The 24,706-nt window shown below is 43.8% G+C and overlaps 1 protein-coding gene across 17 annotated transcripts in view; it reads left to right on the top strand.

Annotated features, from left to right (window-relative positions):
* The window catches only part of MATN4 (matrilin 4), a 108,147-nt gene that overhangs the window by 65,508 nt on the left and 17,933 nt on the right, over positions 1-24,706 (top strand). For all 17 annotated transcript variants that reach the window (XM_056548243.1, XM_056548247.1, XM_056548230.1 and 14 more), the window contains 6 exons: positions 9,496-9,598; positions 14,632-15,201; positions 16,862-16,984; positions 18,250-18,372; positions 20,203-20,325; positions 21,864-21,986. In XM_056548243.1, coding sequence (XP_056404218.1) covers positions 9,526-9,598; positions 14,632-15,201; positions 16,862-16,984; positions 18,250-18,372; positions 20,203-20,325; positions 21,864-21,986 — 1,135 coding nt within the window. In that variant the 5' untranslated portion in view covers positions 9,496-9,525. The remainder of the gene's footprint in view (positions 1-9,495; positions 9,599-14,631; positions 15,202-16,861; positions 16,985-18,249; positions 18,373-20,202; positions 20,326-21,863; positions 21,987-24,706) is intronic.

Raw genomic sequence — 24,706 nt, 5'->3', positions numbered from 1 at the left:
CCTGGTAGTTACCGCCACAGCAAATCCATCCCGCTTTGCGGCGGGCTCTGCCGAAGACCAGTAACTACTTAGAACCGATCCCCCAGTACGACCCGCACCATCGCCTCTCTGGCACAGAGGATCCCCCTCCAGTGTCCTCACCAGCCGCTAGTCCAGATCCTGACAACCCCTTTAAGTGAATGGAGCCAAGTTGTAATACCCCACACAACCTAAAAACAGGTGTGGTGCTGTGCTTGGGAGAAATTTGCTTTGTTTTTTTTTTTCTTTTCCTGGAAAACCCCTTTAAACTTACATCGGAAAACTATTACATTTCATATGGCAATAATTCAAGGAAAACAAGTAGAGCTCATATACATGGATTACTGGAGTATTACAGCTACTTACAAACTAGGAACCATAGTCACTTGGATCCATAGACTTATTAAAATACATAAATGAGATCAAGGTTTGAAAATATGTTGGAAAACATTTTTTGCATCCATCTTATTAGATTTTATCAAATTTTTTGGAACCTTTGTCTGAACCAGAAGGCAGCTTAAATGTTACGCATTAGCGAAAAGTCAACTAACCCCACTGATTTTGACAGGAATTGGAATAGGAATCGACCATTTAATCTCTGTAGAAGCCTCCAACCCAATAGATGTTGTTGGGGATGTTGGATTTCATCTACCTTACCTTTAGTTTTCAGGGAGGCCAGAGATGTCAGGCAGTGGCTTATCTTCCCTCTCCCTATTTAGAACTCATGAACATTAAACTGATGTGAAGGTTCATGTACATGGGATGAATGGAAGACATAACTGGTTGAATCAATGTTTGACCAACAGCTATTGAAGGGGTATTCCTCATGTAATTACCCCCAAACCTAGAGCTTTCCAAACTTTTCATGTTGGTTGCACCCTTCTTAGACGTGCTACTCCCCATTAGAATTTAATTACCCCCCTGATCTACCCCTGTGCCATTTCATCCCAACTCCCCTCCCCCGATCACCTCTGGTGCCATTTCATCACCCACCCTTCATCCTCCACTGTGCTGTACCATTTCATTCCTCCCTTGATCTACCCCTGTGCCATTTCATCCACCCCTGATCACCTCCTGTGCTATTTAATCACCCACCCTTCATCATCCTTGTGCCATTTCACCCCCTTCATCCTCCCCTGTGCTCCATGCCATTTCATTCCTCCCTGTTCACCCTCTGTGTTATTTAATAAGCCCCCTTCCCATCGATCACCCCCTGTGTTATTTCATTCACTCTCCCCTTAATCCCCCCCATGCCACTTCTTTCAACCCCTGAGCCACTTCATTATCTCCCCCCCTTCATGACCCCCTGTGCCATCTCGGCCTCATTCCAGCCCCAGCAGGCTCAGGTGCAGGGTCAGCAGCTCCGCAGGTCTGACGAGCGACATCCTCCTGTGCGGCACTGATTAGTGACATGCTCCCATACCGCTCCTTGGTCACAATATCAGGGGCCTCACTTGTCAGTCCCGGCAGCCACGGCTGCTCACTAAATTAAAGTGGCCATGGCACTGGCTGCCTGCTCAAGATTAGCAGCAAGGAGTGTGACCACTGCTCTATTCATATGATAGGGGATAACATGCTGATTGGTGGGGATCCCACCATCTCTGTGGTCAGACCCCCACCAATTACGAGAATGAGGACAACATTTTCCTCATTAACAGCCAGTATTCGTTTATTATTAATAGGGCCACAAAACCTTTCCAAGTTCAGCCCTCGGCAATGAATGTAGACCCCATATACAGTAGATAACTTCATGAGATCGGCATACCCTTTATAAGTATCTAAGAGATATATATGTATAGTTTCCCTGCTTAGGCTACTTTCAAGGAAAGGAAATAAGACATCTCTCACTTTATATAGGACACCTTTTGAAATATCATATCCTTAATTTTATATATATATATATATATATATATATATATATATATATATAAAAAACTTTAAAGAAAAAAAACAAAGAAGAGGATTGACCAAGATTTGAGATTCGTACCGTTGTTTATCTTTCCATAGCTTGAGGTTTTATAGTTGTTTTTTGAGAGGAAACCAGATACACACCATTACTATGATATTGTCCTGGTTTACTATGGTCTTCCAGTCTCAGAATAATATATACTCTGTGATCCCATAAAAACCATATTGGGTCCTTCAATTCACCTTATATAAACTAAGTGAGCTGAAAATGTGTTCTTTATTTCCTTCTGAGGTACCTGAATGACTTTCTTGCAGTGTTTAGTCTCCGGAGCCAGTTAACCTCACCACAGCTCTGTCAGATGTGTCAGATTACCGAGGACCATGCTGAGCAACCGTGAATTGTCTTTCTAAAAGAACCTTGTATTTGGTTCCCTGCACTAAAAACACAGGAAATAAAGTGAAATTATCTACTTAGTCTTTTATAAATGCTGCATCTTGTTCGAAAACAAAACACTGTAACTTAGAATACTTTATATATATTGACATCTGCAACGTCAATACTTAGCCCAGGGCCGGAGGCATAACTTTATGCCTCTAGGCACCAACATAAGTAACAGGGCCCCTTATTTTCCATCTGCCATTTATAAAACTAGAATTTTTTTTTATGTGGTAGAGAAACCAGGTGCCAGGTCCCAGGTACAACCCACCTCCTACAGCTGAGCCAGGACCCATATACAACCCACCTCCTACAGCTGTGCCAGGAGACTCATATATAACCCACACCCTACATATGTGCCAGAACCCAGCTACTACCCACCCCCTACAGATGTGCCAGGACCTGTATACAACCCACCCCCTACAGATGTGCCACAACTTGGGTACAACCCACCCCCTACAGCTGTGCCAGGACCCGTATACAACCCACCTCCTACAGATGTGCCAGAACCCGTATACAACCCACCTCCTACAGCTGTGCCAGGAGACTCATATACAACCCACACCCTACAGCTGAGCCAGGACCCATATACAACCCACCTCCTACAGCTGTGCCAGGAGACTCATATACAACCCACACCCTACAGATGTGCCAGAACCCGGGTACTACCCACCCCCTACAGATGTGCCAAGACCCGTATACAACCCACCCCCTACAGATGTGCCAGGAGACTCATATACAACCCACACCCTACAGATGTGCCAGAACCCGGGTACTACCCACCCCCTACAGATGTGCCATGACCCGTATACAACCCACCCCCTACAGATGTGCCAGGACCCGTATACAACCCACCCCCTACAGATGTGCCAAGACCCGTATACAACCCATCCCCTACAGATGTGCCAAGACCCGTATACAACCCACCCCCTACAGATGTGACAAGACCCGTATACAACCCACCCCCTACAGATGTGCTATGACCCGTATACAACCCACCCCCTACAGATGTGCCAAGACCCGTATACAACCCACCCCCTACAGATGTGCCAAGACCCGTATACAACCCACCCCCTACAGATGTGACAAGACCCGTATACAACCCACCCCCTACAGATGTGCTATGACCCGTATACAATCCACCCCCTACAGATGTGCCAGGACCCGTATACAACCCACCCCCTACAGATGTGCCAGGACCCGTATACAACCCACCCCCTACAGATGTGCCACAACTTGGGTACAACCCACCCCCTACAGCTGTGCCAGAACCCGTATACAACCCACCCCCTACAGCTGTGCCAGGACCCATATACAACCCACCCCCTACAGCTGTGCCAGGACCCATATACAACCCACCCCCTACAGCTGTGCCAGGACCCGTAAACAACCCACCCCCTACAGCTGTGCCCAAACCTGTATACAACCCACCCCCTACAGATGTGCCCCTGACTAGTACTACATAGCAGGCTGTAATGCTGCAATAGATAGAGATTTGGCTCTTTTTATAAGAGCCAGATAAATGGATGACAAGCTACAGGATATACTTACCAGCTTTAAACACAACTTACAGTATGATTGGAGTAACGTTGGCAATTGCTAATTCCTTCCCATAATTTTTTTCTACAGAAGTGCTACAAGTTTTTCTTTCCAAAAAATCTGCGCATTGTCACCTAGGAAGTTCTCTTTACATTTCTGGGTGAGAACTAATTTGCATACATTTCACCCAGAGAGCACTGGTTTTATGACTTCCTACTAGCTTAGTCATTTACATGGAGAGTTGGTACCTTTTGTGAAGTTCTGACAGCAGAAGATAAATAAGAACATTACTATGCATTGTACCTAAAACCCTACAAACATACCAGGAATGCTACTATGTATCCTCACCTAAATGGTCTGTAAATAAAGCTTAAGTTAAGGGATATATACTTGTGCCTCAAGTTCTTGACCAGTGTTTCCCATCCAGTGTTCCTCCAGCTGTTGCAAAACTACAACTTCCAGTACCCAGTTAGACCGGTCACTCCCATCCTCTACCAAAAAATCTCAATTGTTCGGTCATCCTGATAAAATTCTGTTTTACAACTAGTGCCTTGGGCAGTTCAGTTTGACAAAATCTGCTAAAAGGGGTGCTCCGCCCCTAGACATCTTATCCCCTATCCAAAGGATAGGGGATAAGATATCTGATCTCTGGGGTCCCGCCGCTGGGAGCACCCATGATCTCTCCTGCAGCACTCCGTGTCATCTGCTGCAGGTTGCAAACTTCACTCCATGCCTGATGACAGGCGATACAGGGGCCGGAGATATTGTGATGTCACGTCCCCGCCCCCTCATGACGAAACAGCCCATCTCCTCAAAGCAAGTCTATGGGAGGGGGCGTGGCAGCTGTCATGCCCACTCCCATAGACTTGAATTAAGGGAGTGGGGTTCGCTCTGTGCAACAGATTATACGGGGTGCTGCAGGAGAGATTGTTGGGGTTCCCAGTGGCGGGCCCCCCCGCGATCACATATCTTATCCCCTATCCTTTCGATAGGGGATAAGATGTCTAGGGGCAGAGTACCCCTTTAAATAACATCAGCCACAAAGCATAAAGAGGAGAAAGAATCACACGACCTTAGGGAATCCCATAATGCCTTACAAAGAGCTCTCCCTGCCAATCAGGAGGCAGTATAGGAGTGATGTCAAAACCACTAAAAAAGCCTATGCACATAGATTCAGCAGTCATTTCAGAGATAGCAGGTGTTAGGTGAAGATCTCTCTAAGGGACATTGAGCAGTAACCAATACAGATAGATGTAGGACCACACATATGTTATAATTGTAGTAAAGCAGCAGAGTGTTCTGCATCCATTCTGTCAGTGTAAAATCTAATTGAAAGTTTTTTGCCAGTTTTAAAAAGCATAAAAAGCATTATTAAAAAAAACATTAAAAATCTGCATATTGGTGTGACTTTGAAATAAACTTTGCCTTAAAATCAGCTTACAAGTACTTAGCTACAATCCTAGGTGACCTAACAGTGTTATACAGGGATTTTAGGGTTATACACATATTTTTGGTCTATTGGTGAAGTACAGGTTTGGACAGAGTTAGTTCGTTCAGAACCAGAACTTGCAGGCGAACCAAACTTATGAAAAGTTTGCTCATCTCTACACAAACGCAATGAAAATATGTCTAACTACACTGAAGCTCCTGTGTAGGTACATTTACTGTGTAGATATGAAGATCTATACTCCCTGGCATTTGGCCAATCAAAATGGAAAGCTGACTCTGCAGAGATGTTATCCAAAAATTGGACTAAAGTCAACACACTATTCGATGTGCTCAAACTTATTAATGGAAGATGGAATCATATATTGCATAATATTACATTTTGGAAGAGTTTTAAAAAGAAACAGGCTATTACTTTAGTTTGTGAATATATTTTTGTGAAATATACATGCTTAAAGGGGTACTCCGGTGGAAAACATTTTTTATTTTAATTTTTTTTTTAAACAACTGATGCCAGAAAGTTAAACAGATTTGTGTATTACTTCAATTAAAAAATCTTCATCTTTCCAGTATTTATTAGCGACTGTATACTACAGAGGAAATTCTTTTCTTTTTGGATTTCTTTTCTGTCACGACTACAGTGCTCTCTGCTGACCCCTCTGTCCATGTCAGGAACTGTCCAGGGCAGGAGAAAATCCCCATAGCAAACATATGCTGCTCTGGACAGTTCATAAAATGGACAGAGGTGTCAGCAGAGAGAACTGTGGTCGTGACAGAAAAGAAATCCAAAAAGAAAAGAATTTCCTGTGTAGTATACAGCTGCTAATAATTAATAGAAGGATTAAGAATTTTTAATAGAAGTCATTTACAAATCTGTTTAACTTTCTGGTACAAGTTGTCCCACCGGCGTACTACTTTAACTAGCCCATCTTGGTATTAGCTACAAGAAATTTTGTTTAGATCTTAAGTAACAATAACAAAGAGGGTTTGCTTAACCCCTTAAGGACGCAGGATGTAAATGTACGTCCTGGTGAGGTGGTACTTAACGCACCAGGACGTACATTAACGTCCTAAGAATAACCGCGGGCATCGGAGCAATGCCCGTGTAATGCCCGGCTGATCCCGGCTGCTGATCGCAGCCAGGGACCCGCCGGCAATGGTCGACGCTCGCGATCTCGCGGGCGTCCGCCATTAACCCTTCAGGTGCCGGGATCAATACAGATCCGGGCATCTGCGGCAGTTCGCGATTTAAATGAACGATCGGATCGCCCGCAGCGCTGCTGCGGGGATCCGATCATTCATAGCGCCGCACGGAGGTCTCCTCACCTTCCTCCGTGCGTCTCCCGGCGTCTCCTGCTCTGATCTGTGATCGAGCAGACCAGAGCAGGAGATGACCGATAATACTGATCTGTTCTCTGTCCTATACATAGAACAGATCAGTATTAGCAATCATGGTATTGCTATGAATAGTCCCCTATGAAAAATCCCCTCCCCCAATAAAAAAGTAAAACGTCCGTTTTTTCCTATTTTACCCCCAAAAAGCGTAAAAAACATTTTTTATAGACATATTAGGTATCGCCGCGTGCGTAAATGTCCGAACTATTAAAATAAAATGTTAATGATCCCGTACGGTGAACGGCGTGAACGAAAAAAAATTAAAAAAGTCCAAAATTCCTACTTTTTTAATACATTTTATTTAAAAAAAAATTATAAAAAATGTTTTAAAAGTTTTTTATATGCAAATGTGGTATCAAAAAAAAGTACAGATCATGGCGCAAAAAATGAGCCCCCATACCGCCACTTATACGGAAAAATAAAAAAGTTAGAGGTCATCAAAATAAAGGGATTATAAACGTACTAATTTGGTTAAAAAGTTTGTGATTTTTTTTAAGCGCAACAATAATATAAAAGTATATAATAATGGGTATCATTTTAATCATATTGACCCTCAGAATAAAGAACACACGTCATTTTTACCATAAATTGTACGGCGTGAAAACAAAACCTTCCAAAATTAGCAAAATTGCGTTTTTCGTTTTAATTTCCCCACAAAAATAGTGTTTTTTGGTTGCGCCATACATTTTATGATATAATGAGGGATGTCATTACAAAGGACAACTGGTCGCGCAAAAAACAAGCCCTCATACTAGTCTGTGGATGAAAATATAAAAGAGTTATGATTTTTAGAAGGCGAGGAGGAAAAAATGAAAACGTAAAAATTTAATTGTCTGAGTCCTTAAGGCCAAAATGGGCTGAGTCCTTAAGGGGTTAAAGGGGTACTCTGGGGAAATATAACATATTTTTTATCCACAGGATCTCCTGTATGGGGCCTAGCTACTCATCCGTCCTCAGCGTGCTCAGGCCCACACCCTCAGAGATGGGCTTCAGTGACGGCCCTCTAAGTAAATCACCAGCTTAGCCAGCCATCGGAGTGGGCCATCACTGTCGCCAGTCTCTGAGGGTGGGAGTTGGAGCACAGTGAGTAACTGGCCTCCATACAGGAGATTGTGGGGGGGGCCAAAAATTGCAGAACCCCCCCCCCCCCCCCCCCCCCCCCTTTGCTCTAGCTAATAGATATGGGTTCTGAATGTTGGACTATCCCCCACTTGACTCCTAGATGTGAGACCCCATTGTCAATCTACAAATTCCCTAACAGGCTATCATACTAACAGGCCATTATAAAGTTACAGAAAATGTCATGATTTTTAGACTGTTGTATTCCAAGTTTCCCTGGCAGTCCAGTTAGTAGTTATTTATCTCTGTGTTCATCTAGTGGATAATATTCAATCTCCAGTGATATGTGGTCAGTAAAGCCGGTCATTCACATTAGACTAATGTTTCCAAACCCAACAATTCTGACAAAACCCACCAATTCTCTAATGTGTTTAGGGCCTCCAGACTCTTCACCAATAGTAGATGTAGGGAGAGAGAAACATAGAAACAGAAGATTCTCAACAGAAAAAGACTATCTGGTCCATCTAGCCTTACCGAATGTTACAGTGAAACCTCTCCAGAAGATCACTACTTCGAGACAAACACCTCGTTCAATCAGACTTAGTGTGGAGGATTTGTAGTCCACCATACATTATGCACAGTGCCCATTTTCTTTGTGAACACCACTCCTGTAGATGACTCTTCAATGTATTTTGGTTGGTCTTCTCAAAGAGTTTTCCCGTGGATATACCAACCACATCTGCTGAAAGTTTGCTCTACCTATCTTTCAATAAAATAATGTTTTTGATGTTGTTCCATCCTGATTACTCCATACACTTCAATGTTCTTCATATGTTCTCAGAGGAGAGAGGAAGGGTAGGTCACTGCCAGACTCTTCTAAAGGCGCCTCATCTCTTCGAAAACAAAATGGTTGAGCAAGAAAGTTAGGCAACCAGCATCCGAACCACTCGCTCAGCCAACAAGGGGGCTTGTTACAGTGTGTCACGTAAGGTGATAACATGAGGAGGAGGTTTGTTACAGTGTGTCACCCCAGTAGTAAGGTGGGGTGTGTCAAAGGGTGGGCCAATGGGGGAAGTCAAGGGGGCATCAAAATTAGCTTTTGCCTAGGGTGGCAAAAAGACTTGCACCAGCCCTGGCTGTCATAAGAGCTCACTTAAAGGAGAAGTATAACACTGAAAAGGTTTTAGGTCGCTGGGGGTTGGAACGCTGAAACCCCCCACAGCCCTCTTTCACTGTTAATATTGTTGTAGCGGGCTGCCGGGCCTATTTTAACTTAGGGGCCTGGAGCTACCGCTCCATCCACCCCTACGTTAATCCGGCCCTGATTCCCTCCATATATCACTATAGGAGAGCTGTAGATAGCCAAACGGCTCTCCCATAGAAATACATGGAGGGGGTGTGTCGGCCACTGCTTTGTGCGGGGGTTGGCCCTCTGTGCTCACAGGGAGAGCTGGAGCCCCATGCAGGATATATAAAATTTATATAAAAAAAAAAAAAGTTATTTAGCTTGATATATCTCCTGCAGAGATTTTTGGTAACCAAAGATAATCCAAATTGAAAATAAATCTAGTTGTCACTCATGACTATTGTAACCAGATGAGGGGGGGGGGGGGGTCTAATACCATATCTATTCTATATTTCCCACTTGCTACTTTTGAGGTTCATTAATGTTTTTGTCTTGTTTTTTCATACAGCAAATTACAATCATATCTCCGAACTGCAAGATGAAGCTACTGTATTTATCAACGCTACTTTTCGTCTTCTGGACGCAACTCGAGGCAAGGCCAAAAGTTGAAGGTAAGAAGGATCTGGAAGGGGTTGGAAAATGAAATACAAACTTTATTGTATGGGGAAAATGGCCAAGTTATGTTCATCAAAAATCATTCTGCTGGGTCCCAGTTACCAGCTCTACCTACGGCAAGATCTACAGCAATTGTCAAAGAGTTTTCCAAAGACAAAATCCAAATATAATCCAAAGATCTTTTGCACAGGTTGACCATGCACTTTTAGGAAGCGATTTATATGGAAATATAACACAAATTTTTGCCATAAGATTCCCATAAAAGTAGGTACAACACTGCGAAAAGTTTATTAAAGCAATGGTTTACAGCAGTGGTCTCAAACTGTGGCCCTCCGGATGTTACAAAACTTCCACTCCCAGCATGCCAACAGCTGGGAGTTGAAATTTTGCAACATCTGGAGGGTTACAGTTTGTGATCCCTGGTTTACAGTATTTGACCATATAAATGATTTCATTAAAGAGTAACTATCACCAAACTAAACTTTTAACATACTGTTCTTTATGTTATTATAAGACACTTTTCTATTTACTTGCTGTTAAAATTCTCAACCTTTATATGTTTTTAATGTGATTGAAAAAATGGCCACTATAGAGGTTCTGTTCTGTTCCCTGCACAAGTCATACAGTTAGTTTGGTCTCCCCCCAGCCTGGCAGGAGACCAAACTCAGAAAGTGCATGCGGGGCATGGGGAGGCACAGCTCTCGCAGGCTTCAGTGACGTCGCGCCTGCTGGGGAACGCCCACTTTCTCCTGCTGGGAGCTTGCACAATGTGAGCAAGGGGAAAGGTATGATACAGAGCTATTAAAGCATGGACATTTTTTTTAAAGGGCAGGAGGAGTGTTCGGAATAGTTAGGGAATATAATCAGAGTTAGTTTAGAAAATATGGTTTGATGACAGGTACTCTTTAAATAAATACATTTATATGGTTCCTATTCTATAATGAAATAGTACATCAGATAATTGGTAATAGGACCATGTGGCCGAAGACTGTCCGGGCATGGTGGGAGTTGTGGTTTGTAATAGCTGGAGGCACATTGATTGGAAAACACTGGTGTAGACCATGGCATGTAGTCTGACCGTCTCCACACAGGCCCTGGACAAAAAGGCAGATGGGATGGGCTGGTTATTAAAATGTTTTACACTCTTCTAATTTACTATTTCATGAAATCACAGACTGATACAGAGGGAAAAAGGGCCCTGCCCGCAAGGGCTAACAATATACAAGGGGAGGGAATATAGACAATGGGCATGTAGACAATATTTTGGGTTATAGTGTGGGTGAATAGCTGTACAAAGAAGGGTCACTCACAGTTTTACCTTAGGTATATCCATAGCTCTGACTTTTAGAAGCTCTTTGTCATTGCGCCCCAGAGCGCAATGGAGGCGGGGAGTCATCTCACACAGCTCCCACTGCCTCATCAATATCCCGCCCCAGCCATCCCACTTCCATGATGTCAGAGTGGGGAGGGTGGGATGAACGTGCCACTCCTCACTACACCCAGCACTGGGGGCTAGCCGGGGCAGAATATGGATGAGACAGGGGAGCTGTGCAAGCCGGCTCCTCGCCTCCATTGGGCCCTGAGCTTCTTATGGGCAGAGCTATGGATATACCTAAGGAAAAACTGTACGTGACCCTTCATTGCACAGCTATTCACCCACACTATAACTCAATATATTGGGTTTAGTGCGGGTGAAATAGCTGTCAGATTATCTTTATACTGAATTCTTTGGGCAATATATAGCTAGGGAAGGGATTGGCAAAGGGGAGAGGCACAGGAGAAGTGAGGGGAGAGATGAATTAGTTGGTCTGTAGAGTTAGGGACAGATTGCAGAAGAGCAAGGGTGTTTAATGGAACGCCACTGAGGAGGATGTTGCAGTAGTCCAGGCGGGAGATTATGAGGGCATAAACAAATTGTTTTGTTGATTCAAAGGCTATATTCACACACCATTTTGAGCCTTCTTGAGTGTAAATGACAAAAAGGTCCAAAAGCAAAAAGAAAAGAAAAAAAAACAGCCAAAAGAAACAAAAAAGTGAAATAGGCTCAAAAGGAGGATCAAAAGACAGTGTGTGTGTGAGCTAAAGTTGAAGAATGAGTGGATTTATGAGGTGAAGGCAGCAGGAGGTGGTAAGGGGTCTGGATGTGCAGTTTGAGACATTGACTGTGATTGATAGATCGGGGTGGGGGGGGGGGGGTGAAATTGGGAAGATCATGGCAAATTAAGATATAGCTGACAGACACGCTGGGATCCTGGGTAGCAGAGAGGTGACATTCGGACCAGAGAGGAAGATTTGAGTGTCATCAGCATGGATGTGATTCTTGAAGTCAAGAGATTTTGTTATATGTCCCAGGCCAAAAGTATAGATGGAAAAACATTAAGGGCCCCCAGGAAAGAGCCTTGTGGGACTCCAACAGTTAGAGGGTGAGTGTCAGACACCAGTTGGTGGTGTATGAAGAGAACCAGGAGAGGGCCAACTGTGTGAAAGGCATAGGAAAGGTCAAGAAGAAGATGCACTGGTGCGAGGTTTTGGTGGCAAGTACTTTCTATTCTATAAAAATAAAAAATAAATGGTATCTAGCAGACCTCAGTCATACACAACTTTATAGGTTTATTTCGGGGCACTTCTTTCAAAACTTCTTTCAAAATTATTCAAACTGCAACGAATCTGAGGGACGATTTTAACAAATTGGACCCAAACAAATTTTGTGTAATCCCCTCATTTCTAGTAATAAAGTTATTCATAGCGAAATCTACTAGAAAATAAATAAAAAAATCAACATCACTGAAGGTTGTAATAAGTTTTCAATGGATTCAGAGCAAGACAACTCTTCAAACTGATCCATGAGCACGATCCATTTTCCTTCCATATAAGTGACGGACAGCGACTCATCTGTGTAAGTTGGCGATTCGGTATCTATCGTTGTGTTGTCTGCAATATAACTCACATATCATAAAATAAAGAGGTCATTATGTGGCAGTATATGGATTCCTGCTGACCTAGCATAGGAGGTGGTCTCAGCAGAGCGGAGGAGCCTACAGGCAGCTTATAGATCTGTCAGGCTTCATTCACCGGACTGTGTGAGACACCGCAGGGAAAAGTCTGTATCCTCAAAGGGTGCATTTATAGAGGAGGCTTTTGTTTGTCGTACCCGCACTTCAACTAAAAGCAAACATTGGATCGGGCCAAGTTTATGTCAATAAAACACATTTTGCTTCCTTCCCCGATGTGGTTACATTTTGATCTCTGAACTAAGCTAAGTTACTATGAACTGTTCCATGGGGTAGAAAAAAAGAATGTGTATATTGTAAAAAAAAATAAAAATAAGCCTTCCTGGATCAATAGCCCATTGTACCGGGGCTGCCCTCAGCACATTATAGGAGTATTGTACTGAATAGTAGATTGTCTGAATATTTAATGGATACATAGTATATTTTCTGAAGATCCTTTAAAATTTGAAATTAAATTAAAATTAGAATTTTTTTTTTTTGAGAATTTTATTTTCTTTCCACAATTTACTTCTTAAAGGAAAACTGTCAGCCTGTTCACCCATACTAAACCCAATACACTAAGTTATAGTGTGGGCAAACAAGAGTCCAACGAGGGGTCACTTACTTAAATATGTCCAGTAGGTCCTGAGATATGTCCTCCAGAAGATCCTCTGCTGAATTCAGTGAATCGAGATCAGGGGCGGGGCTCTGCCGGCTCAATTTACATATTCATTGTCTGTGACGCCACTTCACTAGGATGAGGAGTCACAGACAATGAATGTGTTAATAGAGCCGGCGAAGCCCCGCCTCCTACGCACGATTCACAGAATTTAGCAGAGGATCGTCTGGGGGACATATCTCAGAACCTACTGGACATATTGAATTTGCATATTCATGGTTACTGGTCATGTGAGCGCTTGCACCTACTGAGCACTCACATCACCACCGCCAATAAATATGTATTGGGTTTAGTGTGGGGGAACAAAATGACCGTTCTCCTTTAAAAAACTGTCTCATAGGCGACAATCAGCACAGGGTAAATTTCTAATTTGAAATTTTAGATGTGGATCCAAATTTCGCCAGAAGTATGGACTTGTTCATTCTTCTGCCAGAATGTCAAAACTCATAAAGTCAAAAGGACTTTGAATTTATGCGCCATATTCAACTTCAAATTCTGCCACCTTTCTTATTTAGTTTACCATGGAGTAGAAAATGATTTTTTTCGAGGAAAGTTCAGTGAGGTAATTTTCTTCACCATTTCCTCAGTGGGAACATACCCTTATAGCAGTGGTCTCAAACTGTGGGCTTCCAGATGTTGCAAAACTTCAACTCGCAGCATGCCCAGACAGCCAACAGCTGGGAGTTGAAGTTTTCCAACATCTGGGGGGGGGGGGGGGCACCAGTTTGAGACCACTGCCTAGGGACATGGGGGGAGATTTATCAAAACCTGTGTAGAAGAAGAGGATTGCAGTTGCCCATAGCAACCAATCAGATCGCTTCTTTTATGTTTCAGAAAATGAGAGAAGCAATCTGATTGGTTGCTATGGGCAACTGCACCTCTCTTCCTCTACACAGATTTTAAATCTCCCCCATGGTTTACTTTTCAAGTGTCAACTTGTTTTGGATGCATTCTAAGTGACCGCTCCAGGTTGATGTCTTGCTCCAAATTAGGTAATACGTGCACGGAGAGAAAATCACACACTGACACAAGACTAGGTCAAAATGGTTCTCTCTGATTTATTGTATTGCATATATACAAGATATATCCTTCGGTAGGGCATAGCACATTGTGTAAGCATTCTAATTGGTTAGCAGACTAATTTACGTAAGCATTGCATCATATTTTCTGGGCCAAAAGGGGAAGGCCACACAGGGCGTGATACAGGATGCAACCACCATCTTAGAAGAATGATGTTCATTTTATATCTATTATCAATAACAAACTTATCCCAATTGGGGCCTAAAGTTTTTATGAAAGTGTCGGCCGCCTATATGTTTGAAGTGCATTGATAATGTTACTTATCTGTTCTTATTTTCAGAGCAACAATGTAAAGCAGGTCCCATGGATCTGGTCTTCATTATCGACAGCTCAAGGAGTGTTCGACCTTTCGAGTTCGAAAGCATGAGAAAGTTCATGATCGATATGATAAATTCACTGGAGATTGGAGCGACTCACACAAGGGTCGGCGTGGTCCAATACTCTAGCCAAGTACAGAGTGTGTTTTCTCTCAAGGCATACTTTACAAAGCCTGAAATGCACAAGGCCATCAATGATATTATCCCTCTAGCACAAGGGACTATGACTGGTCTGGCAATACAATACGCCATGAATGTTGCATTTACTGAGGAAGACGGAGCTCGACCACTTGCCAAAAGGATTCCCAGGGTTGCCGTTATTGTGACCGATGGTAGACCTCAAGATCGTGTTACAGAAGTGGCTGCACAGGCCCGAGAAGCTCAAATAGAGATCTATGCTGTTGGGGTCCAAAGAGCTGATGTCAACTCTCTTCGGGCAATGGCATCACCTCCGATTGACGACCATGTGTTTTATGTAGAGACCTTTGATCTCATCGAGCACTTTGCACTCCAATTCCAAGATAAGCTCTGTGGTGAGTGCCACTATGTTTGGTAATATACATACATACACACACAGGCCCAGATTTAGCAAACTGTGTGAGAGAAAAAGGGTAGAGATTTTCCCACAGTAACCAATCACAGCCCAGCTAACGAGCTCTGGTAAAGTGAAACCTGAGCTGTGATTGGCTGCTGTGGGAAAATCACTCCACTGTGATAAATCTGGACCACAGTTTCAGATATCTGAGCCACTAAAGCTCATCACCCTCATTAGAAAAATTGCCAGTTCTTACCATTTTGACCAATTGGTGTATTAAAAAATAGTTCATAATGGCCAATGACTGACATCTGCCAAAAAGTTAAAGTTAAAGCTAAATTATGTATTAAAGGGATTATCCAAGAATAGAAAAACAGTGTTTTTTTTTTTTTTTCAAAAACAGCACCACCCCTGTCCTCAGGTTGTCTGTGGTATTACAAGTTTGCTTCAGTCACATTCAACCTATGGACAGATGTGCTGTTTTTGGAAGAAATTAGCTCTGTTTTCCTATTCCTGGATAATACATTTAAAGGGGGCTCATCCTAAATACTAGATGTCCTCTACTGTTTTAATATACTGTCTTGTAACACTTAGGCCGGGTTTACATTTGCGAAGCATCCAGAACATCCCAGCGCGACCAGCCCCCATAGATGGCAATGTCTACGTAGAGGATTCTGCCAGAACATTGAGCAGGTTCAATTCCTCAGAGTAAATGGGTTAACCGAAAAACCCATTCACCTGCCTGTTAATCTTCATGTAGCGGAATTTCCAACCGAAACTTCTGAACAGAATTCTGGTCGGAAATTTCGTAGTGTAAACCGGCCTTACAATCAATGTAATCAATCATATGCTACAACTAGGAACAAGCCCATATGAAGAAATACAGTCTCTATTGAAATCACAGTCTCCAAGTTTAGAATTTTGGGAATGGCGACTGCCAAAACTCCTTAAAAATCGGGTTAATGTTTGCTTTTGAAAGAGGCAACAACTTAAAAGTATCCCCCTCACATCTACACAACCTGATACTGGGTAATGGAAAATACAAATGCTGTGTTAGGACTTTGTTCACACCACGATTGCTGCCTCCGTGACAAGTATGTGTTGGCAAACTGTCAAAATAGGTCCCGGACATATAGGTGCACGTACAGGCATGGACCCTATTAACTGTAATGGGGTACTCCACTGGCAAGCGTTCGGAAGTAAATGTTCCGAATGCTGTTTTCACGCTGCGGGGGTCGGCCATGCGTCTCGTGACGTCACGGCCATGCTCCCTCAATGCAAATCTATGGGAGGGGGCGTGACGGCCGTCACGCCCCCTCCCATAGACTTGCATTGAGGGAGCGTGGCCGTGACATCACGAGGAGCGTGGTTGACCCCCGCAGCGTGCAAACAGCGTTTGGAACATTTACTTCCGAATGCTCTCCAGTGGAGTGCCCCTTTAATAGCCCATATGCAGTCAACTAGTGACTATAACTGGGTTATTTCCGGAACGTTTATGCGTATTTAAAAAACATGGTCTCCGACACATTCAGGAAATGACCTAAGCATAGTCACTAGTTGACTACATTTGGGCCACTAAACTCAATCGGGCCCATGCCATATATATGTTGGCATTAAAAAAAATTTGATATAAAGAAGATAACTTCCTTTCTTTAAAGGTGTGGACATGTGCACTGAAATGGACCATGGATGTCAACATACCTGTGTTAGTATTCCTGGCTCCTACTATTGTGAATGTAACCCCGGCTTCAGACTCAATGACGATGGAAAGACATGTTCTAGTAAGTGGGTTTACCAAATAATTGAATATTTACTGCAGATCTGTTGGGGTAAAATTTTTGAATATATTTGAATTTACCCCAGTCAACAATCATTTTTGGGTCAATATGAGACCTTAGCTTAACTTTGTAAACTGCACTAATAGCTTTTCCTTTGGTGGGAACTTTTCTGCCCCAGACAACATCTATAAAGTACTAAGTTGTGGGACTACTCAATGGGGGATAAAATCCTTAGCTGTATCTGACTTTTAGCAGCCAGACCTTATCTGAAATCTCTGTAGTAGTTTATGAGATCGGTAGATGACACAGCAATCGGCATAGGTCATATAGGTCTACACAGGGCTGCCTTAGATGGGGTTCACACTGCCTAAAATTTGCCGCATATTTCATTTTACATGATGATTTGCCATACATTTTTGCAGTATATCTGCATGTAAAATGCAATGCACGTGGAAATTGGTACGTTGTGTGAACCCAGCCGAACAGAACAAGTTGTGACAACAAAAAAAAATGTTTAAAGGGTTACTCCGCTCCCCAGCGTCCGGAACTCAATGTTCCGAACACTGGGTGCCGGCTTCCATGTTCTTGCCCGCCCCCTCGTGACGTCATCCTCCCATAAACTTGCATTGAAGGAGGCGGGACGTGACATCATGGGGCGGGGTGTGACAAGGGGGTGGGAGTGAACACGGAACCCTTTAAAGGGGTACTCCAAAGGATAGGGGATAAGATGCCTGATCGCGGGGGGTCCCGCCGCTGGGCACCCCCGTGATCTTGCACGCCGCCCCCGTTAAAATCAGTCCCCGGGGCGTGTTTGCTCCGGGTCTGATTATTATCGATCATGGGGCCGGAGCATTGTGACGTCACGGCCCCGCCCCCTCAATGCTAGCCTATGGGAGGGGGTGTGACAGCTGTGATGTCACACGGGGGCGTAGTCATGATGTCACGATCTCACGTCACCGTGGTCGGGAGACGAAGCCTCTAGCGTTTCCGGAAGCCGCAACAAGTGGGTCCTGCAGCCAAGATCCCGGGGGTCCCCAGCGGCGGGACCCCTGCGATCTGACATCTTATCCCCTATCCTTTGGCTAGGGGATACGATGTCTAGGGGCGGAGTACCCCTTTAAAATTCCATTGAAATAAATCTATATGATCCAACAAAAAAGTGTGCACAGATTTTAGAACAGATAGCACGTGTCTCTTGTCTGAAATATTATAACCGAATCAAAATAACAAAATGAAATGAACCCCCCCCCCCCCCCCCTGCTTTACAGTGATAGACCTGTGTGCCCAAGGAAATCATGGCTGTGAGCAGCTCTGCGTCAGTTCTCCTGGATCTTACACCTGCGCCTGCCGAACGGGTTATAAGCTAAACAACGATAAAAAGACTTGCTCAGGTAAGTGCTAAGATCACACAGGGATAAGTTGTTTGTAAACCATGACCAGATTAAAGGGGTACTCTGACCAGATTAAAGGGGTACTCTGACCAGATTAAAGATGCACTCTAGCGGAAGTTTTTTTTAATTTTATTTCCTTTTTAGTAAAAATGCCCGGACTGTATGCTTTAAGAAACAAACATTTACTTGTCTCTTGTGCCCCCCTCGGTAATGATGCTCTGGTCACCGATGCAATCCTCGTCCTAATGCAGGCGTCGATGGGTCACAGTGCAGCTTAGCGAATCGCTGGACAGAGTGGTGTCCCGCCTCAGGCAGTGATTGGCTGAGCTGCACTGTGCTGGATCAACCCCTGGAACCAGGAAGAGGATCACAGCTGGGACTGGAGCAGTGATACCAGAGGCACCAGGGAAGCTCAGGAGGTAAGTATAGGTTTGTTTTGTTTTTTTCATAGCAAACAGCCTGGGTATCCAGAATACCCCTTTAAAGCGCAACTGTCATCAAATCTGGGCCATACAACCTACACACAGCCTCTGTACTGTGTGCAGATTGTGTATTAGGCAGTGTTTTTACCTTCTGTCTACCATCCTTTATTACCCCAAAAAACTGTTTTGATGGAAGCCGCACACAGTCAGATAGGCGTGGCCGGGGTTCGCAATGCCCTGATGCCGCCACACCTATCCCCTGCACGTCAACGCTGGGACCACTGTGTGATTGACACACAGGTCCCAACGCATGTGCCCCTTCGCTTATCCCCCGTGTGCGCCGTGGCGTGTCGTCATGCTCTGCTGTTAAAAAAAAAACTTTATTCAGATGTGCACCTTTATTATTACTGAATAGTGCCCGCTATCCTCTTCTTTCTTCTTGCTGTGCCGGTGACCGGAGACGCGCACTCTGTTGCTTTTATTTCCAATGCCTAGAGGGAGAGAGGAAGCGCACTCCCTGCCTCTAGCACTGGGCATGTGCACTGAGGAGGTAGGCAGCGGGAGCGAGCGCTTGCCATGACGACACGCCGCAGCGTGCATGGGGGATCTGTGTGTCAATCACACAGCGGTCCCAGCACTGACGTTCAGGGGATAGGCGTGGCGGCGGTGGGGCATTGCGAACCCCGTCCACGCCTATCCGACTGTGTGCGGCTTCCATCAAAACAGTTTTTTTGGGTAATAAAGGACGGCAGACAGAACGTAAAAACATTGACTAATGCACAATCTGGACAGAGTACAGAGGCCGTGTGTAGGTTATATGGCCCAGATTTGATGACAGTTGCTTTAATGAAGAAAAGGGCCCTGAGCCACAGGAGTAATAAGATCCCCTACATAACTTTGTTAAAGGTGACCTGTCATCACTATCATGCTGCCCGAAACATGAGTAATCATGACGGTCCCCAGCTGGTTCTTGCCCCAGCAGCCTTTCTTGATAACTATCTTCTTGGGTACAGGGAGAGATCTATCAATTAGGGCCAGCAGGACAGGTAGATGCCACCTGGGACCACCCCAATGATTCATGGTTCAGGGAGCTTGAAAATAATGCCAGATTGCCCATAAAATACTGCTATATACCAATATTGGAATAATTTAAATGGAATCTAACCCAGTGTACAGAAGTATAAATGTAAAACTCCTGGAACAGGGCACATGTTTTATATGGCAAGAGGCCTATAGGTGCTCAGTCTCCAGACCATTACTGCTACTTCTTACCCAAATTGACATTCCTGCCAATATATTAGAAGACAGACTAGTCACAGCACAGTGAGCCCAACACAAATATGTAAAATATTACTACCTACCTTACCATTATGGAATGTGGTCTTATAGAAATGTATTTATTTTTCAGCAATAGACCTGTGTGCTTTAGGAAATCATGGCTGCGAGCATATCTGTGTCAGCTCCCCCGGATCCTACTCATGTGCCTGTCGTACAGGCTACAAACTCAACAATGACAAGAAGACTTGTTCAAGTAAGACAATATTCTTCATATTACCGGTATTGTAAAATAGGCAGATGGGCTGCATTCGTATTTGGAGAGGGTTGTCTAGTATAATCTAGGAATTCTTAGTTGGTGGAACATATCCTCAAACACAGGACTCAGCATGTCCATAAATTACACTGGAAGTTACTGCTTACTGACCTTAGTAAATACTTGGTAATGCTTCATATCACCTATGGTGGCGCTGTAAGGAAATAAAACAGATACAACTGCTGAAAGTTCCTGCAGCAGGATACACAATGATCAGTTTATCATCACGGAATCTTCTAATGTCCCCCATACACTTTGGTGAAAAATCTGAACCCAACGACTTTGGTGCTATTATACGACTAACTAATGTGTATGGGGGCCTCCTGACTCTTCCCAGCAGATGATGTTGGCTGAGAATAAGAAATAAAATCAGCGCAAAGATGTCTATAGCCTTCAAGGATGCAGTCCGTTTTGCATAGTCTTCATTAATAATTTCCTATCACTTAGCTCCTCTCTTAAGAGAAAGATAAGTCTTTCAGACAGACTTTTTAATCTCTCTATAATAGAGATAATGGCAGGGAGCTGTTGCACAGTAGTTTAGAGAGTAGACAAGGGGAGGGAAACCCTGGAGGACAGCTCACACAGGCTGGAAAAGGAGTCTGCAGGATCCTAAGTATAGAGCTAAAATAATGCTTATTCAGTATACTGAAGTGGCTATAGAAATAAGCCTTTTTTTTATTTATTTTTTTTAATAACGACTTATGAGAAAACAGCTTTTTCCAATGCAATAAGTGGAAAGCAAGAATAAAAAAAATAGCTTTTTAAAGGTGTCCATAGCCATTTCATGGTTAATCATTACAGAATGATGAGAAACACAATTAAAAAATACAGCAAATCCTGTCTATGTAAACCTACCCTTTTAAAGTCCACGAATTTAGGTAAATGTTTTAATATTTCTTACTTATTATGATCGAAAAAGCCAAAATGATCTATAGGCAAACCTTTTTATACCTTAGTCCTTAGTTGAATGTGCCTAAATCCAGTTTGTGATTTACTAAAGAAGAAACACCTGTTCTACAGTGTTACCCCTTTAGGAATGTCTTTAAAGGGGTACTCCATTGGAAAACTTTTTTTTTTCTAAATCAACTGGTGCCAGAAAGTTAAACAGATTTGTAATTTACTTCTATTAAAAATTCTTAATCCTTCCAGTACTTATCAGCTTTTATTTGTTCCATAGGAAGTTCTTTTCTTTTTGAAATTCCTTTCTGTCTGACCACAGTGCTCTCTGCTGACACCATTTTAGGAATTGTCCAGAGTATGAACAAATCCCCATAGCAAGCCTCTCCCTCTCTGGACAGTTCCTAAAATGGACAGAGGTGTCAGCAGTGAGCACTGTGGTCAGACAGAAAAGGAAATTCAAAAAGAAAAGAACGTCCTGTGGTTCATATAACAGCTGATAAGTACTGGAAGGACTAAGATTTTTTAATTGAAGTAATTTACAAAATTACCCCTTTTAATATGTAACAATCTCTCCTTAGTGATAGACCTGTGCGCTCAAGGCAACCATGGCTGTGAACAGCTCTGTATTAGTTCCCTTGGCTCATATACCTGCGCCTGCCGTACCGGCTTCCAACTAAACAACGACAAAAAGACCTGCACAAGTAAGTAAACAATTATATAAATATTATGTGTATATTAAACAAATCTGTATGAAAACCAATTGAGAAAACAGAAACAAGTGGCACTGCTAGCAACCACAGGGTCTAATTATAAAGGATACACATCGGAGGTTTACAACAGATAGGTACTTGTACAAGGGGTCCCGTCGGTGGTGCTAGGTGAAACAGATAGTAGTCAGTAATAGAACAAACAAAGAACAAAATCACACCTGCACTCACCGCAAGGGTACCGCAACTCCGGCCTCACTCGAACGGTGCCTCCGATCAACGATCGGGCATATCAGATGTGGAGCGCTCAGAAAAGGCGATTGCCGGCGGTTTCACACAATCACTATGCGCTTCATCCGGCCTCCGGATGAAGCGCATAGTGGTTGCGTGAAACCGCCGGTAGTTGCCTTTTCTGAGCGCTCCACATCTGATATGCCCGATCATTGATCGGAGGCACCGTTCGAGTGAGGCCGGAGTTGCGGTACCCTTGCGGTGAGTGCAGGTGTGATTTTGTTCTTTGTTTGTTCTATTAACCAAACCTGTAACACTCATTGTCTTCTGCTCCTTCTACATCAACCTCCTATGGTTAACAGCACTATAATAAATACTGTTATACTTCTTGCCCCACACTTTGCTTCACTCTAAAACTGTTTTGTAGGTTCTGTGAGCTTAGTTTCATACATTCAATTTATTCTAGAATAAGAATATCAGTGCGTACATATGAATATATTGCAAAAAACTATTCAACATATGGAGCGTAGAATGGAGGACATCGATGGCATGGCCCTACACACTTAAATTTATAGGCTTATTGTACAACCATGGAAATATTTATTATACTAATTAGCCTAAATCCTCATCAGCTATGGCAATACCAAAACTGATTCCATGGTAGGGAAGCTTTTTGAATAGTTTCTTAATAATCAGCTAAGATATGTACCGTATATACTCGAGTATAAGCCCACCTGAATATAAGCCGAGGCCCCTAATTTTACCCCAAAAACCCAGGAAAAGTTATTAACTCGACTATAAGCCTAGGATGGGAAATACATGATCCCCCCCTGTCATCATCCAGACCCCCATCATAAACACCCCCGTCATGAACAGCCCATCATCATCCCCCCCCCCCCCCCTTCATCATCACCGCCTGTCAATCCCTTCATCAGTGATCTTCAACCTGTGGACCTCCAGATGTTGCAAAACTACAGCTCCCAGCATGCCCGGAATGCTGGGTGTTATAGTTTTGAAACCTCTGGAGGTCCGCAGGTTGAAGACCACTGCGGCCTTCGTCATCATCCAGCCCCCCCCCCTTTTGTTTTGTACTCACCTCCCCTCGGCGGGAAGTCAGGGTGAGCTGGTCCAGGCCATCTATGCTGCAGGGACCGTCCGGTGGGGAGGATTAGTCGTTGCGGGCTGTCCATTTCCCCTGGGGGGGCATACTCTCCGCGCTTCGGGCCCGGACTAGTGACGTTGCCTTGACGAAGGCGCACAGGGACGTTGCGCATGAGCGTCCCTGTGCGTCGTCGTCAAGGCAACGTCACTAGTCCGGGGCTGGAAAATTAAAGTGGACAGCCCGCAACTACCAATCCTCCCCACCGGATGGTCCCTGCAGCATAGATGGCCCGGACCAGCTCACCCTAACTTCCCGTCGAGGGGAGGAGAGTACAAAACAAAAGGGGTGATGATGAAGTGGTCTTCAACCTGCGGACCTCCAGAGGTTTCAAAACTACAACACCCAGCATGCTGGGAGTTGTAGTTTTGCAACATTTGGAGGTCCGCAGGTTGAAGACCAATGATGAATGGATTGACAGGTGGAGAGTTCATTCGAGTATAAGCCGAAGGGGGCATTTTCAGCACGAAAAATCGTGCTGAAAAACTTGGCTTATACTCGAGTATATACGGTAGTAATACAATACATACATCATCAGACAAAGCACGAAAATATGTTTGTCGTCCAAATGTTCTTTTTGCCTATCTGCTTTAGGTTCCTCATAAAAGTTTACATTTGGGGTGACACAATAGGAAGAGGGAGGCAAGCATCTGCCAGACACTATCCTCTTTCAACAAAACAAAGTTTTGGACATAATAGAACGAAACATGCCGATCCTCATTTTACTGCTATGTGTCATGTAGGGATTGTTAGGACACTTGTTGGTATTACCTACTGTATATAATTCTTTTGGGCAGCTTAATGGGCCTTCTACACTGGACAAATATTGTCCAAACGGGCCCAGAGATGAGCCGACTAATCTCTTGATCGCTGAACTTGGGCAGCCAAAAAAAATCATCATTGGTCAGCCCCACATTTACCTATGTACAGGAGATGTGCGCTGACATTAAATGGTCACTCTCATTAAAACTCATTTTTGTTACTGGAAAAAAATGAAGTTTTCAATGTTTTATTTGTACTTAAAAAAGCTCAAGAGCACATTTTGCCCCATCTCATACAGAGACTTTGGACCGAAGCCCAAACACAGGAAGTACAGCCTGGAGTGCTGAGGGGGGGGGGGTGTCCAGCCTCATCCAATCATAGCTCCTCTCACACTTAACTGCCATATGCTGTTGGTTGGACCCCCCCCCCCCCCCCCCCTCAGCACTCCAGGCTGCATTTCCAGTGTTTGGGCTTCGGTCCAAAGTCTCTGTATGAGATGGGAGAAAATGTGCTCTTGAGCTTTTTTTAAGCACAAATAAAACATAGAAAACTTCATTTTTAT

This window comes from Hyla sarda, chromosome 12, assembly GCF_029499605.1.
Source record: "Hyla sarda isolate aHylSar1 chromosome 12, aHylSar1.hap1, whole genome shotgun sequence".
NCBI classification, from domain to species: domain Eukaryota; kingdom Metazoa; phylum Chordata; class Amphibia; order Anura; family Hylidae; genus Hyla; species Hyla sarda.
Note: the sequence above shows the minus strand (reverse complement) of the source record. Positions and strands in the feature narration are given on the sequence as shown.